Consider the following 16,258-nt stretch of genomic DNA (forward strand, 5'->3'; position numbering starts at 1 on the left):
TATTTTATAATTAAATGTTTACACTTGTTACCCAATAAATCCCATATAATCAGCTTGTAAAGCCTGCACAAAATCTGTGTTTTCAGGAGGGAGCAGGAACAGAATTACATCTATGCATGAACCTGAGCGTTTGCTGGGATGCCTAACCTTACCTGTTACTACAACAAGAATTAAGATCACCTGTTAGAAAACCTCTCCTTTACCTGACCATGGCTTTCCTTGCCTTTTGCCTGTGGTGGTCACAGGTGATTTATGCCAAAGCAGCTCATGAGATGATGTGGGCACGTGGGGGGGATGGCTGGCACTGGCAAGAGGAAGGGGACCCAGGCTGGGGGTGGCCGCTCTCCTGGGCTGGCACTTGTGATGCTCTGGGCACTGTTGCAATGTGGATCCTGGTAGAGACCACCACGGTTGTCTTTTTTGCTAGCAGTCTGGGACTGGAAAAGTTTTCAGACCCAAAAAGGAGCGCATTCTGCTGAAGTGATGTATGTCACAACATGACTTATTCAGGGATCATATGTACAAATCTAAACAAATCTGTCCAACTTGTGCTCCCACCTCCTTAAAAGAAGAGGGTACAAATGTGGAGTTGTGGAGACTGCGGAGGAAGAGCTGTAGCTTCCAGACTGCTCTACAGCTGGGGGGAAAAAAGGGCTGCAGGCTGTAAATGCAGTGAAACTGCCGCTCTGTGATGCATCCCAAATGAAGCAGTGTACACCCAGTAATTACCCCAGGTACTCCTAAATCTGTCTGCAGCAAGTATAGGTGTGTTTTGTTTCGTGGAAGACTCGTTGCCAATCTGTCAATGTCCGTGTGCAGAAAGCAATTTATACAATAAATAGAAAAAAACCCTCAGGTCCTTGTAAATGTCTTCAGTTATCTCAAAGCTTTGACAAATTGTTAGAGGGGCTGGAAGAGCTTAGCATCTCTGCCCCACTTGTGTAAGTAGCTTTGTCCTCTGACAACTTTTATTTCACTGAGTCCAAGAAGAGGTGCTTTCAATATGTCTTTATTTTCTGCTTGTTAACTCTTCCATGCATGCTGCCATCCCTAGCATTAGCTTTCAGCTTTATGGCTGACCCATTAAATACTGGATGAAACACATCTCATCGGCTTGCATTACATTTTGAACTGAATAAATAGGAAAGGCATTACACAGATTCTGTCTGGCCATCTGGAGGAACAATGTTCTTTACCTCAATGAATGGCTATCTAATCCTCTCATATACAGTTGGGTTTTATTCTATTAAAATATAATGAGAAAAGACTACCGTACCATTATGTGGTGGAGCTAAACGGGATTTTTAGAATAATCAATGAAAGATGAATAAAAAAGATAAAGGTTTTCTTCAAAGAAAAAGAGAGAAAATTATCTCCTTGGGATTAAAGTATTGTAGAACCAAATTATTATAACATGATCTTTACTCACTAAAAATACCCCAATTTCATTTCCATAAATCTTTCCATTAAGAATCAAATTAAGTATTTTTTTTTTCATTTTAAAAATGCAAACCATTAAATGAAATGCTGTGCTTTAAGCGAGGATGCTGCAGGGTTCCTGCTCACTGTGGGGTCAGGTCTTTCCGTCCACCCAGTGCCATCGAGGGCTGCTCTCTGTGGGGTGTCGTAAAATCCAAAACAGAGGTTTGCTGCTGCACACGCCCCGGCGAGACCTCAGCCAAGTGGGCAGATCTTGGGGTTGGTCTCCTCCAGGCACATCCCGTTGGCCTCGGGGACTGGAGCACATGATGTTTTTCCAGCCATAGCCATCTTGCTGCACAGCATGCGTAAGAAAGGGCCTCATTCGCTTAGCTCAATGTAAAGCCATACAAAATTGTTAATGCAAAGATTTTCCTTCAACGCAACTGTAGCTGCATTTCCGTTCCCCTTTCAGAAGACATTGGAAACGTTAAGTCTGATAGCCAAGTGAAAGCTATGAGGTGCTTTGTGTGAGATCCGGACAGGTTGTATATCCCCATCTCCAGCACGGTGACCCCAAAAGCCCTTTTCCAGCTGCCACCACATACTGGAGGTGCCCGTGGTCTGCAGGTGCCTCCTGGCGTGGGCAGTCGCTTGAGTGCTCCTTCAGCATGGTCCTTCAGTGCTAAAACTGAGGCACTGCTGGCGTCGATGTTTGGGCAGATGTACAACGTTCCGCAGCTGGGGCATATGTGGTTCTTTGAGCCCCAAACTCCAAGACGTTCCCTCATCCCTGGGCTTTCCACTCCATGCAGACCAAGTCTGGGCAGGCATGGGATCATCTTTGCAGTGCTGCTGTTTGCTTGTAAGGGGGCACACTAAATCCCAGCAATTAGTGAACAATTGCTTTAGGGTTTATTCTCAGCAGGAGCAGAATATATTTCAGCTTTCTCCCTGTATAGTTGTTGGAGGAAAATGACTCCTGCTAGTCATCGCCTACCCCCCCAGCACTGCGTCGGCTGCGATGCTATCCACCTCCAATTCATCAACCAGTCAAGTTGATATAATTAGGAATCCCAAAGTCAATAATCTGATAATCTCCAGTACACAAAGGCTTGTATGTAGGAGAAGTGATTCCAGGAAGTCTGCAGCTCAGATCTGTGCAGGAAAAATGCCAGCTTTTAAAAAAGACACAGGCAGAGACCTGGAAGAGAGAGTACTTCCTAATCCTTCACTGGTGACATATTTTGGGCCATCAGCTCTGCAGTAAACGTTTTCCCATACAGTCATTTAGCGCCTTCAAACCTTCCCTTTACAGTCTTAATAATAATGTTCAATTACTGGTTCTGCTCTATAAATAAATAATCTCAGTTTAACGAGACACTCTGCTGGGTGAGTGATGCTGGCGGCGGGGGGATGTCTCCGGGGCCCTCGGAGCAGCGTGCTCCCCGCTCTCATGCGTGCCGTTGGCCGCAGTCAGCAGCAGAAAGAGTAAAGCAGTATAACATTTGGCAAACGTTTTGCAGTCTTTTTATTATGGCGATCCGGAGAAAGGGAACTCTTACATCCAGAAATGGTGCCAGAAAAATAGGTCTTTGTAAAACACTTTGAATGTGTAGAATGACTAATAAAAGAGTAGGCGTTTCAAATCTTTCAGGTCGTTCTTTAAAAGTGTCAGGAGTTCCCCTCGGCTTTCAAATGTTAGGGCAGGAGTGGGGGGCCAGGGAGGGACCTCTCTGGGAAAGCGTCCAGCAAGTTCATTACCATTTTCCTCCTTCAGCCCCAAGTGAAACTGTTGAAGACCAACCCACGTAGTGAGCTGCCTGTCCCTTGCAGCCTGTCTTCAGCCACCACAGCTCCGGGCAAGGCCGACGCAGCTTTTTAAGATCTCACCATTCTGGAGGAGTGGCCAAGGAGCCCTCAGGCAGAGTGGGGATCTCCCCTTTGCATGGGGCAGGGGGATTTGGGATGCATCCCCAGGCCAGCTCCATCACGTCCTGCCAGCAAGCTGCCAAAGGCTGCTGCATGGGGCAGACGTGCTCCCGGGAAAAGCAAGTGGTTTACATGAAAGTTCCATCAATTTTAAATGACAGTGTTATCTTCCTAACAGGATGTTTTAGCTGTAACATGCTCTACATAAGCCTTTTAACTCGCCTTGTCAGGAACCGTTCTGCCTTCTTCTGGTGCGCAGGGCGAGCCTGTCGCTCAGCAGGCATTGAGGGGAATTGTCAGAAAGCCAAACGCGGAGAAGCGATGAGAAATCATCCCGGTTTTCCTTTCCACGGCGGGATGAGTGATCTCTGGGGTCGCGTGCTGAGGCGCTGCCAACTGTCTAATGCACAGCTGGGACTTCAGCTCCCCCAGGGCATTGCACGCCCCGAGCTCCCGGCCACCGAGGACGGCTGGGCTGGGAAACGAGGGGACCAGTCTTGAGTCTGGAGTCTGGATAAATAACAGCTCCTGAATACTGAATTAGAGGATCCATTGCCATTGCGTTGAAGACTGGCATCAGAAGAAGGAGGGCTTTCAGCTGATCCTGTAAATCAGCTGATGAACCTTTGTCTGCCCTGAGCTAGCGTGAGAAGCATGTGCTCTGCTGGGAATTATATTGCTATTTTTTCTCAATGTGCTAAGGAGCCAACTGATCTTTAAAACATGCTAATCTGGCTTGATGGTGAAGGCTGTTTATTATTGTACAGTACCATAATAAATATAATTTCTGTTGATTAAGTTTAAGCTAGACTATGGGATTTACCTGACTTCCTTACAAAAATATACCAGTAGTGCAGGCCAAGGCTGCAAGGTCATGGAGGGAATATCACCATAACAGGAGCAGGGGTTGGGGTGTTAATCACGATAGAGAAAGGCATTGCAAGCTTCGAAGATGTCCTGCCTCGTTAGAGATGTGTCTGAAACCATGTGGAAGAAGGGTTATCTCACAGCCAGGCTGGACTGGACATGGGAGATGTGCATTGCTCTGGTCCGTGCCGGGGAGCGTGAATAATGCCCCTTCCTCCCCCTCCCTCTGGTCTATGGCCTCATCGGATGTGTGGGTAACTGCTTCGATAGTGCACATCAAACGAGTGCGATGCTTGCTTGGGGTGTTATCCCACATCAGCCATGGGCCATTGATCCAGACAGGGGACGGGCATTTTCCATTTCCTTCAAGGGCCCAGGCAGGAGCAAAGGCACCGACCTCCCCATTGCGTTGCTGTTGCAGGAGGGACGGGGTGCGCAGGGGATGGCTGGGCTTTGCCCTGCTCCCGTGCCAGCGGGCAGGAGCAACCCAGCACGGCCACGGCATCAAAGATTTGTTGCCTCAAGGGCACCGTGTTTCTCCTGGCTGCCGTTCCTCCAGGGAAGGCAGGCACAGCGCTGGCCGTCGGGGCTGAGCCTCGAGAGGCAGCAGCCATGTGATAACCAGAGGTAACTGCGTGCTGGGGATTTATCTGATATGAAGGGGAAAAGTGATATGCATGCACACGGCAGATGGGACTAGAGCCGAGTGTGGATTTATAGGCAAAGAATAAATAGGAACATAGGGAAACGCTTTCCCTTTCTCCATAAACTTTTCAATTTCAGAGAGGCCAGATTCAATAAAATTATCTCACAGATGGAGGTTTTATTGAATCTGGCCCATAAAGCTCCCATTATAGGGTTTACAACTGCCATTTACACAAATCCTGCTATAATAAAGTACAGTGGTGTTTACAGCATTCCTGCAACTGCCACAGAATTACAGTGTGCACAAAAACCAACGAGTAAATCTTGGCTTAATGCACCAGGCGCTCCACTGACAACATAAAGCAGCAAAACGTGTGAGGAAAAAAAAGGGAAAAATGCAGAGGTAGGAGGAGAAGGTTGCTTGGGTGAGAGGAGAATTATGCCTACTGCTTGACCAAGATGCCCCAGGGAAACACCAAAGATTTCCAGCCCTCACCCTGTTCTCCTGCAATGCAAAACATAAATATGCTTCCAAAAGGTGCTGCATGGCCTCGGCACACAGGTGTGGGGACCGGCCGGGCATCAGTGGCAGCTGGGCGATCCCAGGTGTTAGCAGCATCTGATCCAGCCACGGCAGAGAGCTGAGCCCAGGTTGGCTGAGGCCTTGCTGAAGTTTGATATAAAAATCCCCAGCTGGGTCCTTTTCCCTTTCCCTCCTGCCTTGTGGATGCTGCCTGGGTGCTTGTAGCAGAGTGTGTGCTGAGTAAGGATGGAAAGTGGTGGGCAGCCCTGGAGGGTTGGGGCTGGAGAAGAGTTTGCAGAACAAGTGAAAGCATCTGAAAAGCCTCTGGCTAAGAGCTGAACGTGGGGCTAAAGGGTGAGTAAAGGCTAGATCTGAACTGTCTGAGGGACTGAGACCAGGTGCCCGAGTCTGCTGTCAAAGATGCTGCCAACAGAGGAGAGGAAAAACTAGGAACTCTGGAGGAGATCCTTTCTGAGAAGGAATAGCCTGAGCTGTGTTCTTGGGCATGGCTCCATGGCCTTGGTGGGTAAACACGGTGGCACGCATTTATGCTGATTTCCGGTTGATTAAAGGAGATGCATTGCAATTGTATGTCTTTCCTCTGCTTGTCCCCATGCTGAGAGCTGTAGCTGAGGGGTGATGGCCCTTCTGCTATGGCAGGTCTGTCTCACCGCAGTCCTTCAGTTCCCTCTTTATATTATATCATTGCATTAATCTTTGTGGCTCCCTATGTATCTGCAAAACACTTGCATTTGCAACTCCATTAATTAGGCCAGAAAGCAGGTCACCACTAATCTCTCCTGTTCTCCTTATATGGTTTTCTGTCATCACCTTACAAATTAAACTGAGATGTTTAATACTGATTTTCAGTGCTGTGCTACATGTAAGGGCAGAAACTTGTATTTACAGAGGAAGGGTCTCATTTAAGATGAAGGAACACTATTCCAGTTATAGCAGAAACATTTACTTCATGGCACATATTTAACAAGTCAGTTCACAGTAAAGTTCAGCTTTCCTTTTTTTCAGCGAGCCCAGCACGAAGAATTGATTCAGTCAAAGTTTTTATCAACTTTCCTTATCATTGGGCACCTAAATATGTTTGCAAATCTGTCCTTGGTGATATGCCCTGCTCACACAGGAAGTGAGTAGCGGGGTGGGATCTTCTGTTGTTCTCCTGTTATTTTATGTGCTCTGTCATGCTCAGCACATCACCTTGCAGCTGGGGAGGCTCTCCCTACCCCAAAGCTCAGGAGTCACCACTAACCTGGCAGTGTCTGGGGAAAAGATGCACATGCAAAGCTGAAGTCCAAGGAGGATGCTGAAATGCCTGGCCTTGTTTGTGCTGTGAATTGGGAGAACTCAGATTAAAGGCATGTTTTTCAGAACCTTATGCAGCAAGGATAGGTCCATTTTTTCTGTTTATTATATTTCCATATTGCTTTTACTGAATCATTCAGTCCCTTATTTTGTTGTTACATTTGCTTGCTGTATATTTTTTCAGTTTCCAAGCACACATTTTCTTTTCCAAATGCATGCACTGTTTGTTTCCTCTGTGTTGCTGGCTTTTAGCTTATTTAATTGTGACTGGTATCAGGGGTTTACTTGTCATTTCCCATATCTGCCCCACTGTAGATCTCAGAGTAACTCTATTAAAGCTGATGGAGTTACTTCAGATCTATAGTGATACAATCAACAAAATCTAGCCTGTCCTTTAATTTGAATTACAACTGCATAAATAAGCTGTCCCCACTTCTGCTCAGGGCCTTCCAAGGAAGCCTACATCAATGATGTTTTAAGACACCTTCTTGTTTCCAATTCCTCTGTTTGAACCCTTGATATAAATATAAATGCTGATATGTCTCTGGCCTGCATGCTCCCTCCTTCACCTTTTTCTCCTGCAAGATTAAGATGCGATACAGGTTTGCATCAGAACAGCCCAAGCTCTTTGTTCTTGTCTGGTTTGCCTGAGCTTATCCTACATCTTGATTTTTTTTTTTTTCTGTTTTGCTGAGTATTAGTTTACTGCACCTCTGTATCTGTCTTGGGTTATGGTAGTAATTTAGGAAAAATAATACAAAAAATCATTGTGTTTTTTTTGAAGAGAGGCAGCATGACTCTGTGTCTTGCCATGTAATGGGATGGTGGCCACATGAACTGTCTTGATCTACTATTGCTGCTCCTGGTTCCTCCTTATGAATATTTCTGCCAGTGTTTTATTTGGGTTAAGACTGACTTATACTCAGTCAATATTCATCCTTCTCTTGTCCAAGCTTGCCTGTCAGTTGGATGATTTAAATAGCTGCCTGCGTTGTGAATCCCAAATGGGGTTCAAGACAGGAGGGGAGGGCTGAGATGCCTGGCACAGACAAATGGTGATGTTTCTGTTTACGTGTGGCAACAGAGCTTCACGTTTTGTGGTTCTTTATATCTGCTTCTGGGAAGGGCGCAGGAGTAATGTATGGCAACGCCTTGAGTGCACGGAGTGATGGATAACCTGACCCCAGGGGGCTGGTGCTGCAGCGAGAGCTGCTGCACGGATCTGCTTGTGGTGGTTGCTGAAACGAAATAAAATAAAAATGTTGTTTGTTTTTGACAGCTTTTTGCAATCTTTGCATTTGCAACATGCGGTGGGTACTCTGGAGGACTGCGCCTCAGTGTGGACTGTGCAAACAAGTCAGAGAGTGACCTCAACATTGACATAGCCTTTGCCTACCCCTTCAGGTAACCCCGTTTGGTTCGTGGCGGTTCATTTGCAGGGAGGCAGGCGTTCGGGGGCTGACACGAAGCCCATTTTCAGTGGGGTTTCCCATCATTTATAGCAGCTTCTGGTTAAGCACCAATCTGAGGGTCCTGAATTCTCCTCGCGGTATTGTTCAGGCTCTGGGTGTGCAGGAGGAATGAATTTGGCTAGAGCTGCTGTGGATGGGGCTGTGGGAACTGCTGGGGAATGGGAGCTCAGTGAAGGAGAAGACAGCAGTTGTGGGCGTGCAGAGCCCTGTAAAGGCCAGGACAGCTCAGGGGGTGGGAAATGGCAGGCAAAGAAAAAGAACAAAAACATTAGCCCAAGAAAAAAATGGAGATAAAGTAGCCATTAACTGTGGTGTAGCCATTAACTAAACTGGAAATGAGGGAGGATTCCCAACCATTGGAGTAGTGAGGAGCTGGAAGAGCCACTCCATGGGGAAGGGGAAGCAAAAGGCAAAACAAATTTGAATCATAATTTTGAAGTGCCTTTGAAAATTTGACTAACTGCCTGTCTGCATCTCTCGGTGCCTGAATACTTTAAACCTTGGAACCTAGTGACTTAGGAAAACAGGTTTTATGTTGTTTAAGTCTGAAAGCTGTAGTGACGTTAAAATATATATATATATGCATAAAATATTCATGCCATTTAGGATCCTGCTTCAAAAGAACATCCACAGATCTGTTTTTAAAGATGTCAAGTCCACTCTAGAAACCTTTCACTCCTGTATAAGTGATTTCTTTAAGGAATTGAGATGATTAAGAAAAGAATACATAATTCAATCTCAAGCCCAGTACACTATGACTCTAAAATTATTTTGCTTCTTTGGGAAATCACATGCTGTTTTGCTTATGATTGCTATGCACAGATCAGATGTAATAGCATCTACTTCTTTAACATGTTCTAAAATATAGCATCTTACAAACAGTGGAAACTGAATTTGATTCCTTGAATGGTTGTTCTTCCTTGACACACATTTACTACTCCAAAGAGTCACATTTTCTGGCATTACAAATGTTTATTTTTTGTCTTGAACTTGTCTGCATTTTCTTTCATTTCTGCTTAGTATGCATGAGATGGATCCCGAAAATTGAGTTATGTGAATTAGTAATGTGATTCACTTCCAAATAGGTCATATCTCCAGCATTCATTACAGAATACACCCTATAGTAAAGCGCTTTTAGTTTGTGTGATTATAAAATAGTACTTTATGTAAAAAGTTAATAAAATGGAGCGAAGTAGCCAGCATCTCCTGGTGTTTCACCAGGCATGTCGACCATTGCTTTTAGAAGGATGTGGCTGGATCTGCAATTTCCCAGTCTTGCTTATTAGAAAACTGCAAACATTACTGGGTAATTGTAGCACTCCAGCATGTTGGAAAGATGATGCAAAATAGGATTTATTTGCAGAAGAGATCCAACTGAGGCTGTAGCTGGCCCTTCAACTGTCTGTGTGGCTCCCAGCTGTGGCTGGGAGTGCTCGGAGCAGAGTGGGACATAGAAGGAGCCTGCAGCTGAAGATTGGCTGTGTGGCATGTACAGCGGGATGGCTGGCCGCGTGGTGGAAACGTACCTGTAATTTGCAGGTGAGAAAGGAGATGATGCTTAGCCAGCTGGTGTTTGGGGAGAAGCATGAAGATACTCAATTTTTGTGCAATTTGGAACTCTGCATGCAAACCTGAGGCATGTGCAAAAAGTGCCTAAAGGTATACAGACTATGTGGGGTAGCAGATGTGTGCCTGGAAAATCTGGACTGGTGCTACCTGTGGAACTCAGTGTCATTTCATCTAAATATTCCCATGACTTCCTCATACATTTGCTCTTTCCACTTTTCTCCACTGCTCCTTTGACAGATTGGAGAGGGGATGCTCTAAAAACAGAGGTGAGCTTAGCTGGGAAAGGTAGTATCTCGTATTAGAGCGGTTGATATCCTTGGAAAAAGCAGATACATTTTAAGTTCAGGCTTCCTCATCAAGACTCTGATCCTGAAGCTCATCTGCCTGTATGGGCATGTAGGCTTTGTGTAGGTAGGATGAATTTCCCACCAGCTGTCTTGCATCCAGGTCTGAATAAGTCCGTATTCACATGGCATTTTCCTTTCAAGTGCCTTCAGTGTTCTAATTATTGGCTGACAGCTGGGGGAGGTGTAGGTGGAAGGAGAGATGCTGCCGAACATCTGACACCGCAGTGCTGTTGTGGCTGACAGCAATGACACCGAAGCAGTCGGATACCTGAGCACTGCTTTTTGAGCATGACTTGAAATGAAGAAAGTCATGCAGCTGTGCTAGCAGCTGCTTTTATTCCTGTTGCTGCGAGTTTGAGGTTTTGATTTCTTCTACTAGAAGCTGAACTGCTAGACCTTGGCTAGTTGATAAGTGTCAAGAGCTTTAAGCAAGTAAACAAAATTGTAAGGCTCAACAGGACAGCTTGGCAAAGCAAGAGGACTTGAATGTTTTGGAAATGAGACTGAAGGAACCTGAAAATGTTCCCACTAAAGCAAGATCAGAATGGGGAGAGAGTTTTTGAGACTGAAAGCGGGGGCATCTCACTTGTGACCATGTGCTTCTGGGGTCCATCACCTTAGGTAAAGAAAGAGAGGATGGAGGAGGGCAAAACTAGCGTGGATTTCTTTACCCCCTCATGCTTTAAAACACAAATTAGGCTTTCTTCTGGATACCTGTGTAAGTATTTCAAAAGTTTTACAAGTTCATATATGGAAAAAAATTCTGGTCCCAAACTATCAGTTTTTCTCAGCATTAGGATCTATGCTTGGTACAGTAGCTACTGCAAATTTGGCACACATTAGGATGTTCATCAAGCTGACCCTCACCCCAGTAATGATTCTTTGAGTGGCAGGTAAAAAAATCAGCATCTTGGCATTATTTGTTACTTTTGCAGTCCATCACCCTTTCAGATCAGATTTGTCACTTATCCAAGTGCCCTGAAGCAATACTTTTTCTGTAGTGAGGGTCCTGGTGAAGGTCCTGTTTGTTTGTTTATTATTTTCTGATGCCAGCAGCATTTTTATCATGTAATTTGCTATTCATTGGTTTTACTTTGATAGTAAGTGGTTGAATAGTATACCTGCTGTGCACACATTTGTTGCTGGTATTCATCATTTTAAGGTGCTTTTTAACCAATCTTCCTAAAAGTAAACTTTTTTTGGTTGCCAGCTCAGTTGTCAGGCTTGACTTACTGAGTCTGTACTGAAGATTTTTGCTATATAATTGTTCATGTCACAAACCTAATGTTTTTTCTTGTAACTGGCAGAGATGCACTGAAATGTTTGGGCTTCAGCTACTGATTTAAATGAAACTTTGCATAGCAGAAATGCTCTCATAATGCTGTGCTGCATGGACAAGCATCACACTGCCAGCCAGAGATGTTATCTGCTATTATCACCACCTGCTGCTTTGTGGTTATCTCACTTCGGCAAATCCCTGTCCTGACCAAGGGAGTAATGTCTTGCTCAGACTCTGGCTGTAGGGTGACGCTGCATGGGGCCGGTGGTAGGGACGAGCACCAGGAGCGGAGGGGTTGCGCTGCACGGGTCTGCAGCGCAGTGGGAAGGGGGGAGCATTTCAATATACTCCTGTAAGTGTGCTGTCTGCTCAGACTTGAGGCAGATCCTGAACTAAAATCTCTTTGCCTTTGGCTTTTGGAGGTGCTTTAGTCCAGCCTACCTACACAGGGTATCCCCAAGTTAAACGCCACATGGGCGTATACTCATTTCGAGTATATCTTGCCTTTTCTTGTGGCTTTCATCCTGCAAGCTACTTGGAAAATATTGGCCCAGAGGATCACGTGATTAAATTTTAAACACAGTCTCACCTAAGCCAATGGTTAAGGTAAGTATGTGCTTAGGTGTCAGGAGAATTGAGCCATACTTACTAGTGGGACAGAATGGGATTGCCTGGCGGTGCTAACGTGAGAGCCTGATGAAATATGTCTGTACACATCTTCGTATCACAGCAGTGAGCAAAATAAATGTTATTTTCCAGTTTATTTTAAATCACCTATTAGTATCTTTCCAGCATGCTAGTAAAACTGTCTCTTGAAGTAATCCTTGCTTCTGAAGGAAAAGGCAATTTTATTTTATGGGAGCTTTTCATTCACTCTCTAAGCATCTCATTTGAATAAAGACATTCCCATTGAGCACCCTTTAAAGTGTACACCTCATCTGCATGCGATGGGCAGGCTAGTCTTTCATTTGAAATATGACAGCCAGATCTAAATTGCCTACTTAGAAGCTAGAGATGATAATTAAGGAGAAAGTAGCTAACTCTTTGTGCTTTGCAACTATCTTTGGAAAAAGCCTCTGTTAATATTAGCACATTTCTATGCCAGAGTGTACTAGCCTTCTTTTTGTATTATCCAGTTGTAGTAAATCTTGCTTCAGAACTCAGTGGAAAACATTTTGGCCAGAAGATTATAAATGTCTATTATGGCTGGGAGACCAGGAGCTGCTGATAAATAGGAAGTCTTTAAACTAAGTAGTTGCCTGCAGTGCTGACTTTCAGGCAAACACGGCAGGCTCTCCTCCCAGCTTTCTTGGACTGCCGTACCAGTTGAGGGTGGGAGATAGGAAGGAATAAAGTCATCTAGTCAGTTAAAACATGAATGAACACTAGGGAGTTTATTTTGCATGTGTTCATCACACAGAAGATGCCCCTTCTGCAAAAGCAAATTGTGGCCTCATAACATGTCTGGGGGTAGACGGAAGCAAAAGCAAGCCAGCAGAAGTTGCACTAGCTTCAGGTGCTCTCTGTGCCAAAATGTAGATGCCCCAGTTCCCAGGCAGATTGGGCAGAGCTCCCGGGAAGGTGACAGGCACTGGTTAAACTCTGCATGACCCATTCCAGCTTAAGGAAGGGAGAAATCTCCATCCTGGAACTCCTTAGATCGAAGCTAGGTGCCTTTTGAAAAGCTGTGCTTTTGCACAAACAAGAGTCGCAGGGATGGTCGAGTGAAGTTGAGCAGCGAAGAGCACAAGCTGCGTGGTCGCAGTGGTCCCTTCTGGCTCTGCAATCAGTCCATGAAAGCTGCATCAATTTAGTCCTTTTTCTTGCCAAACTGTGACCACCTCATCTAGCACTGCAGATCTGGGGTTAACATCTGAACTGACAAGGAAGGGTGTTCAATAACACAACAGTGAAGCTGGAGATTTTCATCAATGCCCTGATTATACAAACTGTCTCTTTAGGATGTGCACTAAGGACTCGGTCATGGCTTTAATTATCTTATTCCACAACAGTTTCAAACCCTGATCTCAGCAGTGCTTTTTATACCTAATTTTGGCCTTTTGTTGAATAGATTGCCTAACAGGGACTTCTAGGTTTTAACTACTGTTAGTGGAAACTGGAAATGATGCGAGTGAGGCGCTTAATGTTGCATCGTGCTGAGCAAAATTCAGGAAATAAATCCTTCAGGATACAGATATCTCTAATTGTGACATCTTCACAAAATTCTCTTCCTATTTAATGTGACCTAATGATGCAAAGCAGACTGAAGCATTAAGATTTTTTTTTAACTAGGAAATACAGATTTTTTTTTTTCCTCTTAGAGGTGATTCATACATTCTGGTAATTTTTTCAAAATCTTTTTTTTTTCACCAGTGGAAACACAGTAAAAAGATTTTAGTCCATAGTGACATGAAAGCAAGAACTTTCTGAGGTATTTAAAGTATGGCCCCAGCACATGGCTTCGCTGGCAGTGAAGGCATCAGAGACCTTGGTCAAGTCTGTAAAATGAAGCAAGTCCATAAGCAACCTGAACGTGGAGCTCGCATAGCCAAGCTTCGTGCTCTAATCAATGAGCTATTGGCTTAGAGCTGCTTGCTCTTACATTGCCTCCTGGGTCAAGGAAAAAGTGATCCAGGTCTGCACAATAAATATATTTCTTTTCAGCTTTGAATGAACATAGTTTTTAATAGGAAAGAATATTTCACATTTTTGTAACCAGCTCTAGTTACGATTAGAGAGTGAATGCCATAATTTGGAGCCCTGATATGATTTTTGTTTCCTTGTGCATGGCTACAGACTGAAGTAATTAAAATCTGCAAATCAGTGTTCTCCAGTGTCCGTGGATCTTCAAGGACCACACTGGCTCTGGGGATACTGTCTTTGTTTTTTGTCTCTGCTCCCACGTGTCCTGTGGGATGTTTTTTTTAGACCAAATGGATAGTAGAATGGGAGAAACTGTCTGTGCTTTTGTACTCGGACAGCTGTGGTCTGCAGTAGTCGTTGTCTGTGAGCACAATGTACAGTTTAATTCCTGTTGTCAGGGAGTTTGAAATCATTCCTGGTCTGATTAAAACAGATAAAAATAAGGGTGACTTTGTGGCTTTTTGAGTTTTGAGTGCCTCTTCCTGACCCCAATTACAGTCTTCAAAAGCCACTTTGTAGAAATCTTCAAGATTGGCAACCTGGCCCAAAGAATGGTTATTACTGCCAGTTTGCACTTTTGTTTGAACTGTGGATAAATGCAAGTACCCTTTTCCCAGCAGGGAGGGACTGGGAGATGCTTCCAGTCAGTTGACGCTTTGTTCCTGTGTGAGATCTGTAGAAAACCACCAGAAATCTGATACAGCCACATCTTCACCTCCTCTTTGAGGCTGACCCTGTGCACGTGGTCCTTTCACAGCCAATGCGCTGTGTCGTATGAAGGAAGAGATCACCCCGGTAATTTGCTAGCTGAGCTGAATGGCTTAGCTTCTTGGCACACAGCCAAGAAGCCACAGCCCAAGGGTAGCTACGTATGTGGCTATATTTGTAAAACTGAAGTCCCCAGTCTGTTGCCTGACCAGGGAGAGGCTGATTGCTCCAGCCAGTGGACTTGTCATGGGACAGCAGCTCTGCAGATGTGATGACTTTTCCAGATGTTGAGGTCTTCTCAGTTGCTGCTATCCTCCAGCTTCTACTTTGTAGTTTTTAAACCCTTAAAACTTGAAGCAAGCACGTCCTTGAGTGCTGAATCTGGGCCGTAGAGCAAGCTTGTCTTGCTTTGCAACTCTTCAGTCTGGTCAGCTGTTGTCTTCTGTTATGAACATCCATGCACAAACATTGCATGAACACAGAGCTCATAGGCACAGCGGCTGGGAAGTAAATGAAGAAGGAAAGTGGTAGCACCTTTCTGGAGATGTCTGCTGCAAAGAAGGGAGAACGCTGCTGCTTAAATCTTTGTTAAATTGTAGAAGCTTTTCTTTTGGCACTCAGAACAATTGGATTCTTGATGAATTTGGATACTGTCGATCCAGACTGACTTATTTTACTTCATAGAGGCTATATTTTATGCTTAACACTGTTTTGGTGCCAGAAAAATCCTTCATTAATACTTTAGCCAGAATTTGTTCTTAAAGTGGAAGTCACTTTTGGATTTGTTAATAATGCAGCTTTTTCAGAATTTGAATTTTTAATATATATTCATGAATAGTCTCTATGGTATTGTGCAGTGGTGGTGTTTTATCTGTGCCTGCCACAAAGCCTTTTTCTAAAAGTCAGTCTTTTTACAACTTCCCTTGCAAATTTCTTTTTGCACGTTTTCATGCTGCCAGTACAGAAGCAACCAGAGCAGAAACCCTTTGGCTTTGCTTTGTTTGGCATTTGATCCCATACCCCAGACGGCGTGCGGTGACCCAGCTAGGGGACAATCAAACGCATGTCTTTCCCCTTTTCCCTGCTCCCAAATGTGCATTTGCTGTGCAGCAGCCCTGAAGATTTCCCTAGCACTGTAGGGAACTGGATATGTGGGATGTCTCTGATCTCCTCTCACACCTGGCCTCTACATAACTTATTTGCCAAGAGTTTAATGCAATATTTCTTCTTATTCAATAGACTCTGGAGAGGGCAGGCATCCAACCCCATCCAGCACAGCCCCACTCAGTGAGGAACCTCTCACTGTCCTGTCTGGATTCCCAGAAGTGACACTTCACGTGTTATTCAGCGTGAAGGTGCTGGCACTTCGTCAGCAGGTCCGCGGGTCAGCCTTGGCTCCTGCCCTGCGTGCTGCTCAGCCTGCCATTGAGCCCATGGGCTCCCTGAGAAAAGGATTTGATGTGTGCTTCAAATGAAAATATTATGACTGGGAGTTTTATTGGAGTCATGCCATAAAACTCTACAGAGAACTTAATTT

At 44.7% G+C, this 16,258-nt stretch overlaps 1 protein-coding gene across 1 annotated transcript in view; it reads left to right on the forward strand.

Moving 5' to 3' along the window:
- SYNPR (synaptoporin) overlaps positions 1 to 16,258 on the forward strand; it is a 107,574-nt gene that overhangs the window by 71,420 nt on the left and 19,896 nt on the right. The window contains exon 3 of the mRNA XM_075714403.1: positions 7,983 to 8,107. Coding sequence (XP_075570518.1) covers positions 7,983 to 8,107 — 125 coding nt within the window. The remainder of the gene's footprint in view (positions 1 to 7,982; positions 8,108 to 16,258) is intronic.

This window comes from Pelecanus crispus, chromosome 7 (assembly GCF_030463565.1).
Source record: "Pelecanus crispus isolate bPelCri1 chromosome 7, bPelCri1.pri, whole genome shotgun sequence".
NCBI classification, from domain to species: domain Eukaryota; kingdom Metazoa; phylum Chordata; class Aves; order Pelecaniformes; family Pelecanidae; genus Pelecanus; species Pelecanus crispus.